The sequence below is a fragment of the Panthera pardus genome, unplaced genomic scaffold (assembly GCF_024362965.1).
Source record: "Panthera pardus isolate Hobbes unplaced genomic scaffold, ASM2436296v1 HiC_scaffold_7, whole genome shotgun sequence".
Classification (NCBI taxonomy): domain Eukaryota; kingdom Metazoa; phylum Chordata; class Mammalia; order Carnivora; family Felidae; genus Panthera; species Panthera pardus.
In genome coordinates, this window is record NW_026527002.1 from 65,706,597 (window position 1) to 65,730,903 (window position 24,307).

Consider the following 24,307-nt stretch of genomic DNA (forward strand, 5'->3'; position numbering starts at 1 on the left):
ATATGGTTCTTAAACATGTAAAGATGTTGTACCTCCCTTATAATAAATGCTAATCAAAATTACATTGGAGGGGTGCCTGGGTGGCTCAGTCGGTTAAACATCTGACTTGGCCTCAGGTCATGATCTCGTGGTTTGTGAGTTCAAGCCTAACAGCTCAGAGCCTGGAGCCTGCTTCAGATTCCACGTCTCCCCCTCTCTGTGCCCCTCCCATGCTCATGCTGTGTCTCTTTCTGTCTCTCAATAATAAATAAACATTACAAAAAAAAATTTTTTAACAAAAATAAAATTGCATTGGAAAAAATGTGTAAATGTGTGTATATATATATATATACAACCATATTGAAATACCATTTTGCATCTAGACTAAAAGTATAAAAAGTAGGTTGATAATAAAACATGTTGGCTAGAGTGAGAGAATGGGCATCCCCTTAACTCTGCTAATGAGAATGTGAACAGACACTATTTTTGCAGAGAAGAATTTGGCACTGGCTATTGAAATTAATGCACATGTCCTTTGACTCAGCAATTCCATTTCTAGGAATTTATCCAAATCTATATTCCCACATTAAGAATGATGTAAATACAACAGTAAGCATGGCATTGGTTATAAAGGATTAGAAACAAATGCCCAGTAAGGCCACATTAAAGAAATTAGGGTATATTTATACACAACTGTCTTGTGTATCAAAGCTCCACATATACTGATAATGAACTATTTCCAAGATACTATTTAAGCAAAAAATGCAAGGTGCAAAACAACGTTTACGTTTGTGATTTTTAAAATCACAATATTTTTTTGTAAAGTAAAGTAAAATCACTATACTTTTTGTCAAGTAAAATCACTATACTTTTAACAGTGGTTCTGGGGAGGTAAGCTACATGATAAAAGTAGGAGGGAGAATTTTCGCCAAATATCCCTTCTGCATCCAATTTTTTTTTTTAATTTTTTTTTAACGTTTATTTTATTTTTGAGACAGAGAGAGACAGAGCATGAACGGGGGAGGGTCAGAGAGAGGGAGACACAGAATCCGAAGCAGGCTCCAGGCTCTGAGCTGTCAGCACAGAGCCCGACGCGGGGCTCGAACTCACGGACCGCGAGATCATGACCTGGGCTGAAGTCGGATGCTCAACCGACTGAGCCACCCAGGCGCCCCTGTATCCAGTTTTTTATCATGTTGATATATTACATAGATAAATTTTAGTAGTAAACTGCTTCCTGGTGTGCATTTCCTTGTCTGATCCACAGAACCCTCTCCGCATTAGCTCACTGGTCTGCCATCTTTAGCGACACACCGTATCTTCCACTCTTGGCATTTCCGTTTGTAAAATTATTCCAGAACAACCAACTCATCTGTTTTGAAGTTGTTGCTACTCTCATAAGTAAGTAAGTGTGTAATAATGAAACCAAGAGTGGGTCCCTGTGTATTTTTCTGCTGTCTTTGCAACTTTGCAACATTCAATAATTCTAGTGGGAAGCAAACAGAGCACAAAATGGACAGTTGGGACATTTATACATAAACTTTTTTTTTTTAATTTACAAGAGAACTTGGATAGTTACATTTTATTTTTTATTGGCAGGGAGGAGCAGGGGGACAGAAGGAAAGAGAGAGAATCCCAAGCAGGCTCCACAGTCAGTGTGGAGCCTGACGCAGGCCTCAATCTTATGACCCTGGGTTCATGACCTGAGCCAAAATCAAGAGTCAGATGCTCAACTGTTTGAGCCACTGAGGGGACTCAGGATAGTTGCATTTTAGAAGATAACATTATAGGCCGGATTTTGGTGGTCAGAAGGAAGCAGATGCTTCACTTACTGAAAGTCAGTTATTATTCATAGGATTTTAGTGAGAACGTAAAGCATTTAGCACACAGTGCCTAATGTGGCAAGTTCTGGCTGCTATCCTCATTCTCATTATTCGTACTGCGCATTTATTGAGAACTTTCTCTTTAACAGGTAGCATTCTTATTATTTTGCCTTTATTAACTTCTTTAAATCTTGCAACAGTCCTATGAGGTGGGTGTTATTATATCCTTCTTATAGTTGAGGAAACTGAGGCACAGATAGCTTAAGTTCCCCAGGGTAGGTTAGTAGCAGAACAGGGATGTGAACCCAGGCAGTCAGACTCTAGCCTGTGCTCCCAACCATTGTGTTACCAGCTCGTCTACACTGAAAACTGAATCCTTTCTTCATCTTAATATAATTGGGTCAGCTAAACAGTTGATAAACCAGATCCAATTTACATTGGTTTAACAAAAATAACCAGTTTCATTTGTATTTTAAATTATTTAAAAAGGTTTTCTTGTACAAAGGAGATAAGCACTTAACTATAACAGTAAAATTCTGAAGAGTAGAAATAAAATGATTCAAGCATATATATTGTGAATATTTTAGTATACTTTATGTTTTTTTGTTCATTTAATTACATTGCATTTGATTTGATAACTTTTTCCTGATCATTGGAGAAAATATAGGAAAATATACAAAAGAAAATTCACCAGTGTTCCTCCTCCCCATTTATAATCTTTGATAATACATTGATGAATTTCTTTTTAATGTTTTATTTATTTTTGAGAGACAGAGCATGAGCAGGAGAGGGAGGGGCAGAGAGAGAGAGGGAGACACAGAATCCAAAGCAGGCTCCAGGCTCTGAGCTGTCAGCACAGAGCCCGACGCAGGGCTCGAACTCACAGACCACAAGATCGTGACCTGGGCCAAAGCCAGACGCTTAACTGACTGAGCCACCCAGGCAGGCACCCCCATACACTGATGAATTTTTTTAAGTTTTTAATTTATTTTTGAGAGAGACAGAGTACAAGCAGGGAAGAGGCAGAGAGAGAGAGAGAGAGAGAGAGAGAGAGAGAGAGAGAGAGATATCCCAAGCAGGCTCTACCCTGTCAGCACAGCCAAACGCAGGGCTCAATCTCACAAACCATGAGATCATGACCTGAGCTGAAATCAAGAGCTGGAGCTCAAATGACGAGCCACCCAGGCACCCCTTGATGAATTTCTTGTAAGAGCATTTCCCCCAAATCATTAAATATTCTTGAAAAACATAGTTTATTCCCTGCATAATGTAATATTTCATTATACAGGTATATCATAGTTTAGTGCCAACTGCTAGACTTTTAGTTATTCTGATAATTTTTCCATACTTAAAAGCAGGTTTTTAATTTTTATATTTTTATAATTATACTATTTTATTTAATATGTATATTTCTTTTTATAAACTTTATAAATATTTTAGTGACTGTAATATTCTTTTTTTTCCCACTTGATTATAATATTCTCTAATGTGAGTGTACTAGTTTGATCTGTTGTTGAACATTTAGGTTATTTTTCATTTTTACCTAGTTAAAGAAGCAGTGTTATAATCATCTTCATGTATAAATATTTACAGTATTTTCTCTTGGTCAGATTCCTACAATTGGTATTATTAGGTCATAAAATATGAGTATTCCAACTGATTCCTCAGAAGGGTTTTACTAGTTTACTCTGGCAATAACACTTAGAGTTTTAAAAGGAAAAGAAGCAACTCAACAACAAAAAGACAATCCAATTTTTATATGGGCAAAGGACTTGATTAAACATTTCTCCTTAGAAGATACACAAATGGCTAACGAGTACATGAAAGGATCCTCTGGATCATTAGTCATAAAACCACACACCAGGATACCACTTTATACCTACTAGGATGGCTATAATTAAAAAACAGAAAAAAGCACAAGTGTTGGCGAGAATGGAGAAAAATTGGAACCTTCGTACACTGCTGGAAATGTAAAATGTACGTTCACTGTGGAAAATTGGCAGTTCTTCAGAAAGTTAAACATAAAATTACCATATAACCCAACAATTGCACTCTTAGGGATATACCCAAAAGCACTGGAAACAGAGCCCCAAGCAGATACTTGGATGTGAATGTTCATGGCAGCATTATTCCAAACAGCCAAAAGATAGAAACAGCCTGAGTGTCACCATCACCATCCTCATTATGTTAACGTCATTGTTGTTAACAGGTGAATGGATAAACTATATCTATCTATCTATATATATAATCAATGGAATATTATTCCATCATCTAAAGGAATGAAATTCTGATACATTGTACAACATGGATGAACCTTGAAAGCATTATGCTTAGTGAAATAAGCTAGGCATAAAAGGACAAATTTATATGAAATATCTCAAATAGGAAAATTTATAGACGTAGAAAGTAGATCAGAGCTTACCAGGGGCTGTGGGGTGGAAATACGAAGTTAGTGCTGAATGGGTACAGTTTCTTTTTGGAAAAGGATTTTGCAAATAGTGATGGTTACACAGCACTGTGAATATAATTGATGGCACTGAATCGTGCACTTAAAAATGGTTAAAGTGGCACGTTATGTTTTACCATAAGAAAAGCTTATTATATCTAGGTAAGCGTGCAAAACTAATTTATATTTCCAGTAAAATCTTGTTACATCCCTGGAGTATGATTGTGTGCTAGGGAAATTGATTTTCTCTTCTAAACCTGAAATCTAAATCTAGAAGATCCATCATGATCAGCATGAGTAGCTGTGAGTTTTCATCAAGGGTCTCAAACTAACTTTATTGCAAGTAAACATTTACTGAGCTCCAACTAAATGTTAGCACTGCTTGCAATATGCCGTTGTTCTGGCTTTTTAGGTTCACAGTCTACTTGGGACCTAGGGGAAAATTTGATGGAACACGGTCACTTTGATGTAGAATTTGGAATGTTTATAAGAGTCTTCTGTAGGCACTCTTTATGGTCTTTTATGACCAAGAGGAAGTTGTTGTGGTTTGGTCAGGGATCTCCACGCAGGTATTTCTCTTTATCCTGCTCCCCGTTCTGTCACCGGGTCCTCTACGCACACTCTGTTGTGGTGACACCGAGCAGAATGAAAGAAGAGAAGGCAAACAGTTTCCGTGTAAAGCGGGGTTTCCCTCGTGCCTAAATGAGAACACTGTTCTGTTGATGAAGATTTAGATACAGGAATCAGGGCTGTGTGTGTGTGTGTGTGTGTGTGTGTGTGAAAATTCCTAGCACTAGCGGTGTCTGAGACGTGGTAGGTACTTAGTACATGTTGCTGAACTGCATTTTTTTCTTTTTTTTTTAAATTTATTTATGAGGGAGAGAGAGCTCATGAGCAGGGGAGGAGGAGAGAGGGAGAAAGAACCCCAAGCAGGCTCTACACTAACAGCACGGGGTTTGAGCCCACAAATTGTGGGATCGTGACCTGAGCCAAAATCCAGAGTTGGATGCTTAACCTACTGAGCCACCCAGGCGCCCCTGAACTGGATTTTTCTTTTAAAGTTAACTTAAAAGCAGCAGTTAAAGAAGTTGAAATAATGTCTTTTAAAGTTTAGTCTTTGCAAGAGTTTATTAATGCCTTAATTATTAACTCAAATTTACTTTCTAAAAAATAATTGACTTCTGGCATTAGTGAGCCCTTTATAAACCATATGTATCCAAAATTCTGCTGATCGAAGCCTTCTTTTGCTAATATGAGAAAGAAGGAGATCTTATCATCATTGGATGAAATCACAACTCAATGTTTAAAGTAAAAAAATCTGAATTTAATGATTAAGGAGCACTGTGGTGGTTATTTACACTTCATTGAGTGAAACGTACTGATCTTACCAGGGTTTTTGAGAAGAATGTTTTGGGGGTTGCAGTGGTTACTTGGTGAGTTAAAGTCAGCTTTATGTTAGTTTTTTTTTTTTTTTAAACATTTTATTTATTTTTGAGAGAGGGAGAGACAGAGCATGAACAGGGGAGGGTCAGAGAGAGGGAGACACAGAATCAGAAGCAGGCTCCAGGCTCTGAGCTGTCAGCACAGAGCCCAACGCAGGGCTTGAACTCACGGACCGCGAGATCATGACCTGAGCCGAAGTCGGCTGCTCAACCGACTGAGCCACCCAGGCGCCCCTAAAGTCAGCTTTAGAAGCATCTTTAGCAGAATGCTTTCCACTGGCTGACTTTCAGAGGATACCGCTGTCACTGTTTGGTTTTCAAAGGTAGGTCAACTGAATAGGTTGTCATTGATGACATAGATTTAAAAACAATGCTGGGGGCTGTGGTGCGCCTGGGTGGCTCAGTCGGTTAAGCCTCCGACTTCAGCTCAGGTCATGATCTCACAGTTTGTGGGTTCGAGCCCTGTGTCAAGCACTGTGCTGACAGCTCAGAGACTGGAACCTACTTCAGTTTGTGTGTCTCCCTCTCTCTCTCTGCTGCTCCCTGACTCTCTCTCTCTCTGTCTCTCTCTCTCTCTCTCTCTCTCTCAAAAATAAACATTAAAAAAAATTTTTTTTAATTAAAATATAAAAATGAAAACAATTCTGGTGGTTACTTGTTACCATGGCTGTGGAACAGTCATTCTTGTCCTAGTAATGGAGACGTGTTTATTCTCATATAACATTTCAAGAATAGGGATTTGATACATGCCCATTTTTTTAATGTATTGCTACTGATGCATAAGAATGTAATTTTTAACATTTCCCGTGAACTTTTCTAATTTTGATTAGGTATGAATTTGAGTAGATTTCAGGAGATTGGCACTTAACATTCATCACATTTAATGAAGACTTAAAAAGGAACCTTTTTTAGAAGGGTCATTTTGTTAACCAGGAGAAGCAGGAAGCAGAGTGCCGTGTGGTGAGGATCAGGAATACTTTGGGAAGTTTTGTTTGTTTTAATGGACACTTTGTCATTGACCGCTCTCATTTGGAGAAATTGGCCAGTTCTCTAGACCTAAAATACTAAGCTAACATGATGGAACTTTAAAATCGATTATTCTAGAATTTAAAGAGTTATCATGTTTTCTTTATTAATGGGCATATTAAGGACATAAAGAGTGGATACATTTAAGAATTACAAAGTCCTCTGATAATACAGAATGGTAAAGATAAATTTCCCATTTTTTTCTTCATAGTCAATTGGTGTCAACACTGGTTTGAATATTTTCCTAATCCTCCTATCAATATTCTCAGTATGATAGAGAATGTTCTGGCATTTCACGACAGAGAACTACTGCAGCATTTCATAGATCATGATATAACTTCCCAGGTAAGAAGTAAAAGGTTTTTAGAATAACATGACTTATTTTGGAAGCTCACGTTGGTTCTGGTATAAATATAGCAGTATTTTCTTGAGCGTATATAATAAAAGACCGGTCACCTCTTATATTTTGGAATAAAGAATGGAATAAAAAGTATTCCATTCTTTTTCTCCATTCAACTGCTCTCCTAAAAATCTATAAAGAAGGGTTCCATAGTGAGGTAGTTCTTTTCATGATTGTTTTTGATATAACGATCTTAATAGCTACATCAAATGTAAGAGAGTATTAGCAGTGAATGACTTACGGCTTTTCTGTAGAAGACTGATCAATTTTTCCTTATTGATTGTAGCTGTATGCATGGCCTCTTCTTGAAACCGTTTTTTCAGAAGTACTAACAAGAGAGGAGTGGCTAAAATTATTTGATAATATCTTTTCCAACCATCCTTCATTCCTCCTGATGACTGTCGTGGCTTACAACACATGTTCCAGGGCTCCTCTGCTCAACTGCAGTCTCAGAGATGATTTTGAGGTAAATATCCTTGTTCTCAAGTAGCAGTTCTCAACTTTCATGTATTTCAGTTGAAAACTCCATTCGCTTATTGAGTACCTGTTGCACGTCCGGCGCCCGTGGAACGTGGTAAACAGTGGAGAGCAAGTTATATCACATCCTCACCCTGACGTAGTTGGTAGATAATTCAACAGACAGTTACAGCAGACTAACTGTCTTAAAATCATCCCTTTAGAAAACAAACTTGGTAACGCTGGAATTTAGTGCTTGTTGCCTACGGAAAGGATGTTTACCAGTTGGGTCGTTGTTAATTCTGTGCGTGGTTTTATCAGCGATCCATCTGGTCCGTGACAATCTGCATGCTTATTACACACACATACAAAGCGGTAACTAGGAGAATTCTGAGACTTGGCCGGAAAGTTGCTTGACAGCATTAGAGGAGGTTTTTAAAGGGGGAGGTTTTTTCGGTAGATGGGATGAATTGGGTTTGTTTGTTACTTATTTTGTGGTTCCCGTCAAACTTTATTTTTACTTAATGTTTGCAGGATACATCCATGTATGTATGTTAGAGTTCGGACCTGCCAGCAGAACAAGTTAATGTGGAAACAGTTCAGATGTGTTTAATGAATCAAGCTAATTTATTTTCAGTTTTATTTATTTTGGATTTTGAAGGGAAAAGAATGCAAGCAGAAAAGTTTATTCCATTGTTGGGTGAAGCATTCTTCTTCTGATACAAAGGAAGCCTTTGGTTTGAGTTCAGATTTTCAAAGTATTATTTCAAATGTTTGGTTTTGAAATTTTATTTGACTTTGAAAATATGAAATTGGATCTTCATTTTAAAACTTAGGATAAGAAAAGCTTCAGCGAATTTGCCAAAAAAGAAAGAAAGGCAGTAGGAAGGGAGGAAGGAAGAAATCCTCCTAAAGATAAATTCACATTTACTTTTTAAACTCTTGTTTTAATTCTACGTCATAATGGCTTTGTTAGGTAAATCTCAACTTAAACACAAAATTTTCTTACAGTATTTTTTTCATCATCGGAATAACCTGGATATAAGTGTTGTGATTAGAGAAGTTTATCATCTCATGGATACCACTCCTACCGATATTCATCCGAACGGCAAGCTTGATGCTTTTGTGGCGTTGACGAAAGGGCAATATCCAGTATTTAACCAGTATCCAAAGTTTATTGTGGACTATCAGACACAGGAGCGAGAACGAATAAGGAATGATGAGTTGGACTTCTTAAGGGAGAGGTAATCATAGAACAGTTGTTCTTTGTGTGATAGAAGCAAAATCTGTTAAAAATACAGACAAGAAAATTTTTTGTAAGAAACACATGTAAATTATTAAGTATTTGTGTAAAATCAGAGTTTGAAGGCTAGAAATATCTTTAAAGATATTTAATTCTTGCATATAGAAGTAAAATAATGACATTTTGATCTGGTATACATTTTGTGTTTTAGTTGTTCTTGGATTTTAAGTTACTCCGTTTTCTTTGCATTTTTTTGTGAGACTTGTGTAGGGCGTCCTTTTCAATGCTTTTTTTTTTTTTAAGTTTATTTATTTTGAGAGAGAGAGAGAGTGTATGCATGCAAGAGAGAGTAGGGGAAGGGCAGGGAGAGAGGAAGAGAGAATCCCAAGCAGGCTCCGCTCTGTCAGCGTGGAGCCTGATGTGAGGCTCGAACTCACAAACTGTGAGATCATGACCTGAGCCGAAATCAAGAGTCAGACAATCAGCCAGTCGAGCCACCCAGGCGCCCCCTTTTCCATGTTTTCTACTACTTTAATGAGCTAAAATTTTATTTGTAAAAGTGAAAGGCAGTAATTCAAGGTCTCAAAGGGAAATAGTAATTTACCCTTTCATAACCACACATGCATACTGGGGTCTTGTTTGCATCTTGATATAATAATAATATTATCTATTTAAGGCAGATGGTTGAAGATATGCAAGCTGAAGTAGACCAGCAAAGAGTTGAAGATGAAGCTTGGTACCAAAAACAAGAACTACTTCGTAAAGCTGAGGAGACAAGGAGAGAAATGCTCTTACAGGAGGAGGAGAAGATGGTACAGCAGAGACAGAGGTGTGTGTCGATCATTTCGCAAAACTCTGGACATGGGAGTCAGTTGGATGATTTTTACTTTCTTGTTTCTATATACAACATTACCCAGCCATGGCATGCCCATTAAGCAAATATTCAAGTTAGTAAAAAGATACCTGCATATACCACATTTCAAAAAATTGGCATATAGTGAAATGTAATTCCAAAACTACATTGAAGATAACTTTGCACTGATTTTTCAGACGTAATACAAGATCTAATGTTCCTTGGAGGACATTATGAGAAACACCATTGTACTGTAGGCAGAAATGCTTTGTAATACAGCGCTGGATAAATCACCTTTAGGGGAGTATAATTTTGAAAATTATGTTTTAAACATATCTGTGTGACTTGAAAATTGGAACATAGGGGCGCCTGGGTGGCTCAGTCGGTTAAGCGGCCGACTTCGGCTCAGGTCATGATCTCGCGGTCCGTGAGTTCGAGCCCCGCGTCGGGCTCTGTGCTGACAGCTCAGAGCCTGGAGCCTGTTTCAGATTCTGTGTCTCCCTCTCTCTCTGCCCCTCCCCTGTTCATGCTCTGTCTCTCTCTGTCTCAAAAATAAATAAACGTTAAAAAAAAAAAAATTAAAAAAAAAAAAAAAGAAAATTGGAACATAAAAGGATTATCTCATTATGCATTTCATGCGTTGGAGGCCAGAGGAAGATGTATTAAATGCTTATTCAAAAGTATATTCATAAAACAAAATGTTTAAACTAAGATTATGGGATGAGCATTAAGACTATGCCAAATTGTGGGGAAACTCACTTCTGTAACTGTTTACTTATTTTTACTTTTGATTGGGACTTCATGAAACCGATTTCACGTGTGGGTTAAAAAGAATGACTGAACTGAGCAGTAACGTGCTCCTAAAATTCTGAAAGAATAAGCATACATAATCTTTGGTAACACTGGAGCGTTTTTTGGCATTCTTCCTTCAGATAAAGGATATCGATTATATTGAGATGATCTGAGTAGACCTGTTAGGAACTTTTAAATATGAAAAGAATAGCCAGTTGTGTTTGGACCGCTTGTCATTTTCACAAATGCAGACATGGGCGTCGTTTGTTCTGTGTGTGTGTGTGTGTGTGTGTGTGTGTGTGTATTACTCCTGCAGCTGTGTGTGGTACAACAGCAGCTACGCTGGGGATGTGGGCCAGAATGGGGGGCAGGCCTTTCGTTGTTGCAAAACGTAGCATTTTTCCATTTAAATCCACATTGGGAAATGTTTTCATGCTTTCCTCTTGACGTATTTTGTGTTTAAGACTAGCTTCTGTGAAAAGAGAGCTGAGAGCGAAGGAAATGCACTTACAAGATGCTACAAGAAGGCGCTTTCTGAAGCTTCAGCAAGATCAGCATGAAATGGAACTAAGAAGACTGAACGATGAAATCGAGAGAAAGGTTCATGATTCTTCTCTTAGTACCCACACATGATCTCCATTCACTCTCACTCAAATGTCATGACCACCTTCAAGTTAAAGGTTATTGCCAGGATCCACAATGAATACTAAATAGACCCTTTGATTTTATTTACTTTTTCCCTCAGCTTTTCCTGATCTCTTTCATTAATAGTTTTAAGTTTTCAGAAATGTCAAGAAAATTAGTCAATTTGACTGGTGTCCTTGATGACTATTTCTCTAAAAATAGAAGAATCAGTTAACCACTAACTGAAGTAGGGGAAGTACTCTTTTTTAATATAAAAATGTACACATGGCCAGTTTAAGAAAATTTCCATTATTAAATACATGGAGTCAAAAATAGGCCTTTCTCCTACTTTTTCTCATTTTGTCCCCAGAAATAAAATGAGAAAATGGATATATGTCTTTTTCTTTTAAAGATTTTTTTTAAGTTTTTTTTTTTATGTTTTATTTTTTATATCTGAGAGAGAGAGACAGAAACAGAGAGCGAGCAGGAGAGGGGCAGAGGGGGACAGAGACAAAATCTGAAGCAGGCTCCAGGCTCTGAGCTGTCAGCACAGAATCTGATATGGGGCTCAAACTCACGAGCAGTGAGATCATGACCTGAGCCGGTCAGACACCCAACCAACTGAGCCATCCAGGCGCCCCAAAATTTTATTTTTAAGTAATTGCTATATCCAACACGGAGCTCAGACTCACAAACCCTGAGACCAAGAGTCTCATACGCCACTGACTGAGCCAGCCAGGCACCCCCTATCTTTTCCCTTTTTTATGGTTGCATAGTATTCCATTGTGTGACTGTCATAATTTATTTAACCAATCCTTTGCTATTGGACATTGACGTTGTTTGCAATGCTTTGCTCTACAAGATGGTGCTAGGTTGTATGTTCTCAGTACAAACCTTGAGTTGCAGACACAGTTTTGTTGAGTAAATTCCAAGGCATACCAAATTATCCTCCAAAAATGAACCCACCTATGTTATTTTAAGTGCATATGTAAGAGTGCCTATACCCTAGTCAATTTGGAGTGCATCAGTCTTAATATTTGCCAGTCTGCTGGGTGGAAATTATATATTCTAATTTGCCTCTTTTTTCTTGCTAGTGAGGTTAAATATCTCTCCAGTTACTTGTCTTCCATTTGTGGAAGAAATATAAATTGTATATCCATTATCATTTGTCCGCTTTTCTATCAAGTTTTCTCTTATCGATTTACATGGGCTGTTTGTGCCATTTGGGGCAGCACTATCCAGTAGAAATACAATGTGAGCCACATAGGCAATTTTGTTTTCTTTTTTTAAAATTTTTTTTTTTTTTTCAACGTTTTTTATTTATTTTTGGGACAGAGAGAGACATAGCATGAACGGGGGAGGGGCAGAGAGGGAGGGAGACACAGAATCGGAAACAGGCTCCAGGCTCCGAGCCATCAGCCCAGAGCCTGACGCGGGGCTCGAACTCACGGACCGCGAGATCGTGACCTGGCTGAAGTCGGATGCTTAACCGACTGCGCCACCCAGGCGCCCCGGCAATTTTGTTTTCTAATAGCCACATTAAAAAAGTAAGAAGAAACAGATGAAATTAATTTTAACAACACTTTATTTAACTCCAGATATTTGCAAATTATTTTAATATGTAATTTGTATAAAGACATGGTTAATGAGCTGTTTTACTTTATCTTTGAGGGGTGCCTGGGTGGCTCAGTTGGTTAAGTGTCCAGCTTCAGTTCAGGTCATGACCACACAGTTCGTGGGTTCAAGCCCATGTTGGGTGGCTCTGTGCTGACAGCTCAGAGCCTGAAGGCTGCTTCCGATTCTGTGTCTCCTTCTCTCTCTGCCCCTCCTCTGCTCACTCTCTGTCTCTCTCTCTCCAAATAAACACTAAAAAAATTTTTTTAACTAAATCTTTGAAATCCAGTAGTCAGCTTATAGGACACCTCAATTTGGACTGGTCACATTTTAGCGCTCAACAGACATATGTAACTAATGGCTGCATACAGCATAGAGTTAGGACAGTAACCCTTTTGTTCATTGCGAATGTTTTCCTCACGTCAGTGTTGCTTGTCTCTTAAGAGTGGCTATCATGTCTTTTTTTAATCATGCAAAATACTTTAATTTTTGAATAACTTTTTATTAATTTTTATGATTTCTAGGTTTCATGTCCTATTTATTTATTTACTTATTTTTATTTTTTTAAGTAGGCTCCATGCCCAGTGTGGGGCTTGAACTCATGACCCTGGGATCAAGAGTTGGATGCTCTACTGACTAAGTCAGCCAGGCACCCACCGTGTCCTATTTAGAAAGACCTTGCCATTCTAAGATTACTTTACCATTTATGCATATTTTTTCAAATTTTACGTTTTTTGTTTTTTGGGTTTTTTTTTAATGTTTATTCATTTTGAGAGAGAGAGGCAGAGCGTGAGCCAGGTGGGGGGCGGGGCAGAGAGAGAGGGAGACAGAGAATCTGAAGCAGGCTTCAGGCTCCGAGCTGTCAGCACAGAGCCCAACACGGGCCTCGAACCCATGAACTGCGAGATCATGACCTGAGCTGAAGTCAGACGCTTAACCGACTGAGCCCCCCGGGCACCCCTCTGTGGTGGGTTTGTTTGTTGGTTTTGATCTTTGATGTGTCACAAAGGTCAGCAAATTATAAAGCACCAACGAATCTGGCCTGCTACCTATTTTGTAAGGACCCTGAGTAAGAATGGTTTTAACTTTTTAAATGGTTAAAAGAACTCAAGTAAATAATAATTTCTTGACATGAAAATTATATGACATCTTAAAAACAATGAAATTGATACTTCAGTATCCCCAAATACGGTTTTCTTGGCACACAGTCACACCCACTCTTTGACTAGCAGAGTCACTTGCCAGCGGATGGTTACTAAATGTTCTATCCCCGCACGCGCTTTATCCCCTCCAACACCACACTGAATGGCAGCTTTGTAACATTTTTCTGACTAGCGGACCTAATTCCCACTATTAGTCTGCCTTTTCATAGTTTTCTTCCATATTCTCAAATGTGTATCATTTCAAATAGACTTTGAGAATTTTACCACTCTTTCTGTGTGAATCCTTACCTCCCCTGATCCTAACAGCATTTTTATTAGGATTGCGTTGAATGTATAGACTGATTTAGGGAGTTTTAAACCTAATTTTAGTAAAATACTAAATATTTTCCAATCTTTGAAAGTATTTTTTTAATTTATTTTTGAGAGAGAGAGAGAGAGAGCATGAGCGGGGGTGGCAGAGAGAGAGAGAGAATCCCAAGCAGGCTCCATGCTGTCAGCACAGAGTCCAATGTGGGGCTAAGTCCCATGAACCAGGAGATCATTACCTGAGCCAAAATCAAGAATCGGGCGCTTAACCAACTGAGCCACTCACATGCCTCTGAAAATATTTGGATTCATATATTAGAAATCTGTCATCTCTTTTTTTATAGCATCAGATAGTAGTTTTTGTTTTGTTTAAAGCCAATTAATTTTAAATTGGTTTTTGAAAGCTATCATTCCTTTTATCTCATCTAGCAAATGAGGTTGATAATACATTATTCTAGAAGTGTCTGTGTTCTCCAAAAGTAATACAGGCTCAGAACTCTGCCCTCTTTATTCCAAACTCTTTGAGATGGTGAAGGCAATTTTTTGTCAAAGAATCCTGGAAAGTTCTTTCAGGTTGCATGATCTGGCCTCTGCCCACCCTTCCAGCCTTCTGTCCCTCATCTCCTTATTCCGATAGCAAGCTCTGACCCTGCTAACCTGCCAGAGCTTTCCTACTCAGAGTTCAGGCACCAGCAGGAAGACTGGGTCCAGCGCGACACGTACAAGTGACTGCACGTTCGGTAGCAGTAAGCAGAGTGGATGTGCGTTTGCTCTGGCACAGAGCTAGGGGTGTGTCTAAAAATTCATAAACAGAAGAGCTTTTCTAATTGAAAGTCCTAAAAGGCATTATTAACTGTGCCAAACCTCTCCTCCACCTGTTGGCATTTTTACTCCTCTTGTTTCATAAACTCAAGCATCCCCACCTTTGAGCCAGCTGTTTTCTCAGGAACCTCCTTAAGTTGAACTGCTTGCCAGTCAGTGGTTTATTTGCTTCTCAGGTGTATATCCTTCTTGTACACCCCACCATGTTTTCATTTTTACCCTTTGTTTCTCCGATGAGAGGTATTTGATGGTGTGTCTTTTATCTTTCCAATGTCTAAAAAATAGGGATACAACTAGTGATGCAGTCATTAAATGTTTACTGAATAAATGAATGGGCTGAGATGACTGATGGGCAGTTTGTTTGGTTTTCTTTCTGAAACACGTATCATGCCTAAGAAATGGGGACTTTGGGAAGCCAAGTATTGTATTAAGAGAGCTCCTCAGTTTCTCTGTCTACCTCAAGAAGGCCTTATTCAAACCCTCTAGTGTAGAGGAGTGAAAAGCTTCCAAGTAATCAAAATTTGGGGAAAGGTAAACTTAAAATTAACTAAGTCCAAGGGGCACCTGGGTGGCTCAGTCAGTGAAGCATCAGACTTCAGCTCAGGTCATTATCTCATGGTTCGTGGGTTCGAGCTCCACGTCGGGCTCGGTGCTGGCAGCTCAGAGCCTGGACAGCTGTTTTGGATTCTGTGTCTCTGTCTCTGCCCCTCTCCTGCTCACCCTGTATCTATCTCTCTCTCTCTCTCAAAAATAAACAAACATGAAAAAAAAAAATTAAGTCCAAGCAGGGCACATTTAAACTTGGAGTTCCAAAGTGAATTTACAAAAGTATAGACATTTAATCAAAAAGAACATTAAATAATGTTATATTTAATAAGATTAAACATTCTATATTTTTAGCCACCGCAAATTTATATTGCTCAAGTTTTTCTAACACATAATATTGGCTGATATAATATGGTAAGAGCTCCCATCTGTTCTCCCAGTCTGGGTAGATGAGCATATGGTAATTGTACTTTGCTTTTTAGAAAATTAAGCTTAACTTTAACTCAAACATTATTCCTAGACTCTACAGTGAGTGTTAATATACTGTCAATTACTCTGGTATCAAAAGCCCAGTACTTCTTATTGTAAATGCGTTTAGTGGGTTGTTTGGATTTCAAGATTACCAGATCTGTTAAACAGAAATTATCTTGTAAATTCCTTTTGGTGTTCACAGTTTGTTGTTTGGCCATAGGTACATATGAGAGATCAAGAAATTGCTACTACAGCGAAAGACCTAGAAATGAGACATCTGGAACTGGAATCACAGAAAAGACTTTATGAGAAGGTATAAATCATCTGTTTTCACTGTAAGAGCAGCAGGGTTTATACTCTTTTTAGATTGTATTTATTCATGATTTTTTAATGTTTGTTTATTGTTTTTTTTTTTAAGCAGAATATAATGTCACCCAGGATTGTTAAGATAGCCAGAATGTCTGTAGCCAGAATGTCTGAATGTACAGTTTGTTGTAATTCTTTAATTCACCTTTCTCTTAGCAACTTAGTCTAGGGTCTGAAGCACCAGATGTAAGCCCCAGATTTTGCCTCAGGATTTTCTATCGATGTACTAAGTTTCCCTCTATCTGTATAACAGTGACTACAGAATTATCCTGGTGCTTCACAAGGGTTTTACGAGGTAAATCAGACAAGAGCTGTACAGTACTTTAAATTTGAATCTTCTGGAATCAAATTGTCAAGTATCTACTTAGAGTATATAATTTAGTTTCCATGACACTGGAAAAAGGAATTTTGTTAATATAAATATTTATCATTTGGGAATAGCATTTTGTTATTCATTTATTTAATGTTGAAACCATAAGTTTTCACTTCCCTCAGCCTCTTAAAGTGAGACTTTGAGTTTGAAATTAGTGATAACTGCAAATATGTAACAGGTAAATTGACTGTTATTCACATTAAATAAGGTTTAAAACATATGGCATCCATTCATATCTGCAACACTTTTAATTACCACACTGAACTACTTCTAGAACTGAGCCTGGGATTCACACTTTGGCTAAGTCTCCTATGATTTTGAATTCATTTGGACCAAACCTAAATTTACTTTTTACTGTCTTTCCTTTGGGGGAAGTGGGTGATGACACCACGGGGGCATGATTTCTGAATTAACAGAAAATTTGCAAGTAAAATACTAAGAATTTCCAAGTCTGTTTCTCTCATTCTCAAATATTAACATTTTGCTAAATTGGTATTATCCTTCTCTTTCTATCTGTATACTAATACACACGTAGATACATTTTGTTTTCTAAACTTTTTAAGAGAAAGTTGCAAACGTGATGCCCTTTCACCCTTAAATACTTCAGTGTATTATTTCCTAAAACCAAGGAATCCTTAATACATGACCACAGAACACTTATCAAAATCGGGAAATGAGCATATCATTATCTGTTGTATAAGCCTTATTCAGATTTTATCAATCATCCTAAAAATGTCCTTTAGAGCAGGGGCACCTGGGTTGCTCAGTCAGTTGAGTGTCCCGACTTCAGCTCAGGTCATGACCTCGTGGTTCATGAATTCGAGCCCACGTCGGGTTCTGTGCAGACAGCTCAGAGCCCGGAGGCCGCTTCAGATTCTGTGTCTCCCTCTGTCTCTGCCCCTCCCCCACTCATGCTCTGTCACTCTCTCAAAAATAACCATTAAATAAAGATGTCCCTTAGAGCAAAAGAAAATCTAAGATAATCCATTTTTTCAGTTGTCCTGTCTCATTAGTCTCCTACGGCACCATTCCTGAGTTCTTCTTTACTTCTTTATATTTTATAGCAATGATGTTTTTGAAGCATTTGACCAGATATTTTATAGAATGTCCCTCAATTATTGTTTGTTGCTTCCTCGTCCAAGGTTCAACTTACACACTTTTGGCAGGAATGCCTCAGAAATGATGCTGAGTTTCTTTCCCCACATCAACGTATCCATACCATTTCTGCCCTCTTTTGAAGGAAGTATTTATTAAGCAAACTATTAATAGAGTTAGAAAATACTGAACCTACTCATCAAAACTATATCTTGAATTTTATCTGGTCCGTTAGATTCAGACATTCAGATTAGCTGTGTGTATTTCTAAACCAATTCTATCCTAGAAAACAGACAATATTGTGTTGCCCTCTGCTGGAAATGCATGCTCAATATTCCATATATATCTACTTTGAATAAAAAATTTTTTAACAGAAGAATAAAAGCACAAACAAATGAATACTGACCTCTGATCCAGATTCCGTCCCCTTCATCTCTTAGGACCTTGTTACATCAGATCCATTTTCTGCCTCTGCCGTGGTCTCTTTCTCATGCATATGTACCTTCTCCTTGGCATAGGCCCACCCTTGTCAACATTGCTGTGATGATGAAATGAGTTATATCTAGATGTCAGCGATAGGAGTCTCCAAGACTACCTCAGGTTCAGTGATTTGCTAGAGGGACTCACAGAACTTGGAAAAGTTGTTACACTCGTAATCACGGTTTATTACAGTGGAAGGATACAGATGAAACTCAGCAAAGGTAGGAGACGCCTGGCTGGCTCAGTTGATGGAGCATGCAACTCTTGATCTCAGGGTCATCATGAGTTTGAGCCCCACACTGGGTGTCGAGATTACTTTAAAAAAAAAAAAAAAAAAAAAAAACCTCAGCAAAAGTAAAAGGCACACAGTGTAGAGTCCGGGAGAGACCAGGCTCATGCTTCCAGTCATCCTCTGCCAGTGGAGTCATACAGACAGCGCTTAATTTTGCCAGCAAAGATATATGACAACACATGTAGAGTATTGCCAACAGGCAAGCTCACTCGAGTCTTGATATCCAGGGTTTTACTGGGAGTCAGTCACATAGGCATGGAGCGTCATGTGGCTGAACCTGGATACTTACTCTGCGGAGCTCAGGCTGATCTAGTGTGGCCCAAGCCTCCTGCCATGCACCATTATTAGCATAAACTGTCTGGGGGAGCCCAAGGCCCCAGGTATACAGACACACTCTTCAGGCACCATATTCCAGGGGTTTAGAGCTGGTCAAGGGTTAATCTTTGCTTCGGAGTGTGTAGAATTTGAATAGCTCAGGCTTCTGAGTCACCCTTTACTGCTCAGTGTCTGATATTGGCACATGCCGGGTAGATATTAGTTTCCCCTCATTCCCCCTGGCCTAAAATGCTCATTTTACAAAACGAATTGACAGCTTCCTTCCCCCACCCGCTTCTTTAAACCACCGCCCTGTCGTCTTTCCTCTTTGCTGTTGGTAGATTCCCGTTGTTTTCCTCCTAATCCCTAGTCTCTACACATACATTGTTTTGCTTCTTTATGGAGTATCTAAGATTCTATATTCTGCTTTTCATTTTTACTTACTAAAATCCTTTTTCTAAATGACTGCATATCTTCATATTGTCATTTGTCATAGTGATGAACCATAACTTTGAATAAGTTTTAAATAACTTTAAATAAGCTAAATAAAAAAATAACTTTTTTTTTCTGTTGTTGGATGTTTAAGTGGTTTACAATTTTGGCAATAAACTTCTTCATACATATATCTTCTCTGCATATAATTAGAAAACATTTTTATTTTTATTTATTTATTTTTTTAATTTTTTTTAACGTTTATTTTTGAGACAGAGAGATACAAAAGATGAATAGGGGAGGGTCAGAGCGAGAGGGAGACACAGAATCGGAAGCAGGCTCCAGGCTCTGAGCTGTCAGCACAGAGCCCGACGCAGGGCTCAAACTCACAGACTGTGAGATCATGACCTGAGCTTAACCAACTGAGCCACCTGGTGCCCCACATTTTTATTTTTAATTATGAAGGTAATTGTGTTGCCAGTGGATAATTAGAAAAGCAGGAATAAATTCCTGAATTAGGAAATAACTGCTAATATCATCAGTAAGGATAAGTGAGATTATTTGGTACATACAGTTGCTATTACGCGTCTTTTTAACTTAAATCTTCATGAATTCTGTTTGCCGTCCTTCCCAACACTACTTGTTAGCACTCCCTCCCCAGCCCCCTGACCCTGGCAGACACTTATTTACTTTCTGTCTCTCTAGATTTGCCTGTTGTGACATTTCATATAAGTGAAACCATACAATGTATAGTCTTTTGTGACTGGCTTCTTTCACACACAAGTTTTCAAGGTTTGTTCACGTTGTGGTGTGAGTTAGTACTCCATTCCTTTTTATGGCTGAATAATATTCCGTTGTATGCTAAATGTTTATCCATTTGTCAATTGGTGGATATTTGGGTTGTTTCTGCTTTGGGCTGTGATGAGTAGTGCTGCTCTGAAAATTCATGTACAGCTTTTTGTTCGAACATGTATTTTCAGTTCCCTTAGATCTATACCCAGGAGTGTAGAGTTCTCCTTTCTCTACATTCTTGTGAACAGTTGTTATCATCCGTCCTTTTGATTCTAGCCTCACCAGTGGGTATGAAGTGGTGTCTTGCAGTTTTGATTTTCATTTTTCCAAGGACTGGTGATTCTGGGCATCTTTTCATGTGTATATTGGCCATTTTTATATCTTCTCTGGAGAACGTGTGGCTAATGTCTATTCAAAGTCCGCACAGCCATGCTTTTGGTTTTTAATATCTCCTGTCATTTTTTATTGAAAACTAGATATTTTAGGGGTGCCTGGTGGCTCAGTCTGTTGAGCACCCAACTTCAGCTCAGGTCATGATCTCACAGCTTGTGGGTTCAAGCCCCGCGTTGGGCTCTGTGCTGACAGCTCAGAGCCTGGAGCCTGTTTCAGATTCTGTGTCTCCCTCTCTCTCTCTGCCCCTCCCCCGCTCATGCTCTGTCTCTCTCTCTCAAAAATAAACAAACATTAAAAAAAAAAGGAAAATTAGATATTTTAAATCATGTGATATGACAGTTCTGAAAATCAGATTCTCCTCCCTCCTCAGCATTTCTTGTTTCTTAGTGACTTCACTGAGTTGATTTGGTAAAGTTGAATTTACAGAGAACTCAATTAAAGTCTTCACTTGGTTTTAGCGACTGGACAGAGATTTCCTTAAGTTGCCTTGTACCAGTAAAGCCTCTAGGTCTTTGCCCAGAGGCTCTGTGTGCATCGTGTTGGAGCCTGCCTTCAGCGCTTCGCTTCGCAGCTTACAACTCCAGAGTTCCCTTCCTGACGATGCAGAACCTCCATTCACCAGACTTAAGAGCCCTGCGCTTCCTCAGATCTGAGCATTCACATAGCCCTGCGCATGTGTACAGCCTTCCACGTGCACATGGACTTTTAGGTCTCCAGGAATCTATCAGCTTTTCAAAGTGCCCTGCAGACGTCTAATTCTTCAATGTTTTCTGTAAATACTTTTTGGTTAACTTGTGGTTTGCACTGCGATAGGCTATCTCCAGCAGCCAAGATCCAGGGTCCTCTCATGTATTTCAGCAAATGTCCCCAGGGAAAAGGCAGTTCAAGGTCGTGAGTTCTGAGTCATGACAAATAAAGACAGCTTTGGGAGTACGTTCTTCCAGAACCACCGTATCGGTCAATGGGGACCGTTACTGGACAGTGGGAGTTTGTAGGAGTCCCACCTCCATTCTGCCCGCTCCTTTGGCTGCCAGGTTGCTGGTCTTAAAGGCTAATGCAGAGCTTAAGGGTAGGGTGGGACTAGGGATGAGGCAAGTTAAAAATGCCCTAATGCTTTCTGTTCTTACCAAGATGGAGCCATTTTTATGAGTAAATGATCCTCAAATTGCTTCAAGCCTTTGGTTAATTTCCAGAGTTCTGAAAGAGTTGGTTTTGCAAGTGTTCTCAGTGCTTTTTTGGATGAGAGTATTTTCAGAGGTCCCTACTTTTATTTTCACTGATGTCACTGCTGTTTCCTTTCTACTTTGAAAATTAGGTGACCACAGTTCTTATTTGTGTGCTAGTATTCTGGGGGGGGTGGGGAGTCATTTTGTGTTCTAGCATTATTATATAGATTTGTGTTTTCTCTTTTTTTTTTTTACAAATTTTTTTTAACAGAATCTTATTAGAAATCAGGAAGCTGTTGCAAAAGAAATGAGAGAAGATGCAGATACCTATAGACGAAAAGTGGATCTTGAAGAACACATGTTCCATAAACTGATAGAAGCAGGTCAAACTCAGAACCAAAAAACTCAGAAGGTAAAAATATGGTAAACTTAGTGCACATAGAGGGGGAAGTTTCCATCTGTCATCCTTTTCTGTGTTTATTTTTCCCTGCCCTGCCTCCCCCATCTGTCATCCTCTCAAAGGAGAAAATTCAAAATTGAACTCTGCAAAGGAGTTAATTCATTTCTTTGCTTCAGTTATCACAGCTCTTAGAATCTCACATTATTTTATTTATAGGCTACTTACTTCACTGCCAGACATATACAAGTATCTTTTATATTTTGAGAATTTTAAGATCTAGAAGATACAAGGGAAATAATAACTTCATAAATACTAACCTACTGTGTTATGTCTCGGAAATTATCCCTGAGCAGATTAGTTGCAAAACATCAGGTCTTTGCCTGGTATATAAGCCAGGGTTTCCAAAGTATATTCTGTAGTATATTAATAACTATTATTCAGTAAAATAGGTGGCAACTAAGGATTGGAAGTGCTGTTTAAAGTTAGGATTTTTCAGGGCACCTGGGTGGCTCGGTCAGTTTAGCATCTGACTCTTGTTTTCTCAGGTCATGATCTCACGGTTCGTGGGAGTAAGTCCCACATTGGGCTCCATCCGTGTTGACAGTGCTGAGCCTGCTTGGGATTCTCTCTCTCCCTCTTGGTTTCTCCCTTGCTCTTTCTCTCTCTCTCTCTCTCTTTCTCTCTCTCTCTCTCTCTCTCTTTCTCTCTCTCTCTCTCTCTCTCTCTCTCTTTCTCTCTCTCTCTCTCTCTGAATAAATAAACTTTAAAAAAAGAAGTTAGGATTTTTCATGCCAAGTTTGAGGATATGGTACATTGTGAGGCTTTAAGAAAATTTTCCAAACTTATTTTGTACAATTTGTGTGGAGTACCCTTTCAGAAATGCTGGCTCAAGTGAATTGAAATAGAATTTGAGAACTTCAAGAAAGAACTTTCTGTATTGTCCAGTCAACAAAATGCTGAGTAGGTCTGTGGCCAGGCCTGGCCCTGGTCCAAAAGCCAGCAACAATGTAAGACTTCCCTGTCTTCTGTTCAACAACCATCCCTTAGCTGATCCCATCAGCATAGCCCACCATTGATTTTTCCGTATAGGCTTTTGTTCAGTCTGTAAGAATGGGCTCTTCTGACTCCTTTTCACGGGTTGAAATATGGAAATTGTTTAGTCCTACCCATTCCTGAGCCTAGAAATTCTCAGTCTTGGCTATGTATTAGAATCACCTTTGTAAAAGTTCCAACATCTAGCCACCCCAGAAGCTGATGTAATTGGTTTGTGCTGGGTCCTGGACGCCAGTTTGTTTTAAATACCATTAGGTTGGGGCGCCTGGGTTGGGTGGCTCAGTCGGTGAAGTGACCGACTTCAGCGGAGGTCATGATCTCACAGTTCGTGGGTTCGAGCCCCACATCGGGCTCTGTACTGAACGCTTGCTCGGAGCCTGGAGCCTGCTTCAGATTCTGTGTCTCCTTGTTTCTCTGCCCCTCCCCTGCTTGTACTCTGTCTCACTCGGTCTCTCAAAAATAAATAAATGTAAAAAAAAAATAAAATAAAAAGTGAAAGTAAACACCGTTAGGTTACAAACAGCTACCCTAGAAACTTGGTTACATTGAACAGATATACCATATTTTATATATAGTCTGACCTTGTTTCTGAAATTTACAAATATTTCTTAGTTAATTGAAGAAAATTTGGCAGAAGCTGAACAAGCATGTCTAAATGCCGACTGGCGAATTCAAGCTTTACATAAACAAAGATGTGATGATCTACAGCGGAACGCATGTTACCAGGAAGTGGCCAAACTCCTTCGGGAAAACAGAAGGAAAGAAACAGAAGTATTGAATGCAATGGTGGGGGAGGGAGCTAAAAAGGTAAGAATGGGGTTACAGATTTTTTTGTTATTCATCGTATAAATTTTGAAATATAATCAAACAACAGACGCATCAAACCAGATAATTCCTCTTGGAAAAGCGAATCTAATTTTAATAGGTATACACAGAGAAGAAATCTAATACGATACCTAAAAATGACTAGGCATCTTTCTCAATGACATTAGTGCCTCTCAAGTTCTCAGCTTCCTGGATTGGGTTTGTTCTGGCTGATTGGATAATATTACTATTTAATTTTACCTAATTTTTGATTCTTACAATGTAGACAGCTTTAAACGGTTAGGAATTATATGTAGCTACTACTAACAAAACCTGAAAT

At 38.8% G+C, this 24,307-nt stretch overlaps 1 protein-coding gene across 10 annotated transcripts in view; it reads left to right on the forward strand.

Annotated features, from left to right (window-relative positions):
* The window catches only part of TBC1D31 (TBC1 domain family member 31), a 95,824-nt gene that overhangs the window by 60,835 nt on the left and 10,682 nt on the right, over window positions 1-24,307 (forward strand). For 5 of the 10 annotated variants that reach the window (XM_053896537.1, XM_053896529.1, XM_053896531.1 and 2 more), the window contains 9 exons: window positions 1,247-1,380; window positions 6,928-7,061; window positions 7,403-7,582; window positions 8,584-8,816; window positions 9,492-9,644; window positions 10,925-11,060; window positions 16,227-16,319; window positions 21,982-22,122; window positions 23,776-23,970. In XM_053896537.1, coding sequence (XP_053752512.1) covers window positions 1,247-1,380; window positions 6,928-7,061; window positions 7,403-7,582; window positions 8,584-8,816; window positions 9,492-9,644; window positions 10,925-11,060; window positions 16,227-16,319; window positions 21,982-22,122; window positions 23,776-23,970 — 1,399 coding nt within the window. The remainder of the gene's footprint in view (window positions 1-1,246; window positions 1,381-6,927; window positions 7,062-7,402; window positions 7,583-8,583; window positions 8,817-9,491; window positions 9,645-10,924; window positions 11,061-16,226; window positions 16,320-21,981; window positions 22,123-23,775; window positions 23,971-24,307) is intronic. The other 5 variants (XM_053896538.1, XM_053896532.1, XM_053896534.1 and 2 more) reach the window with 3 other exon arrangements.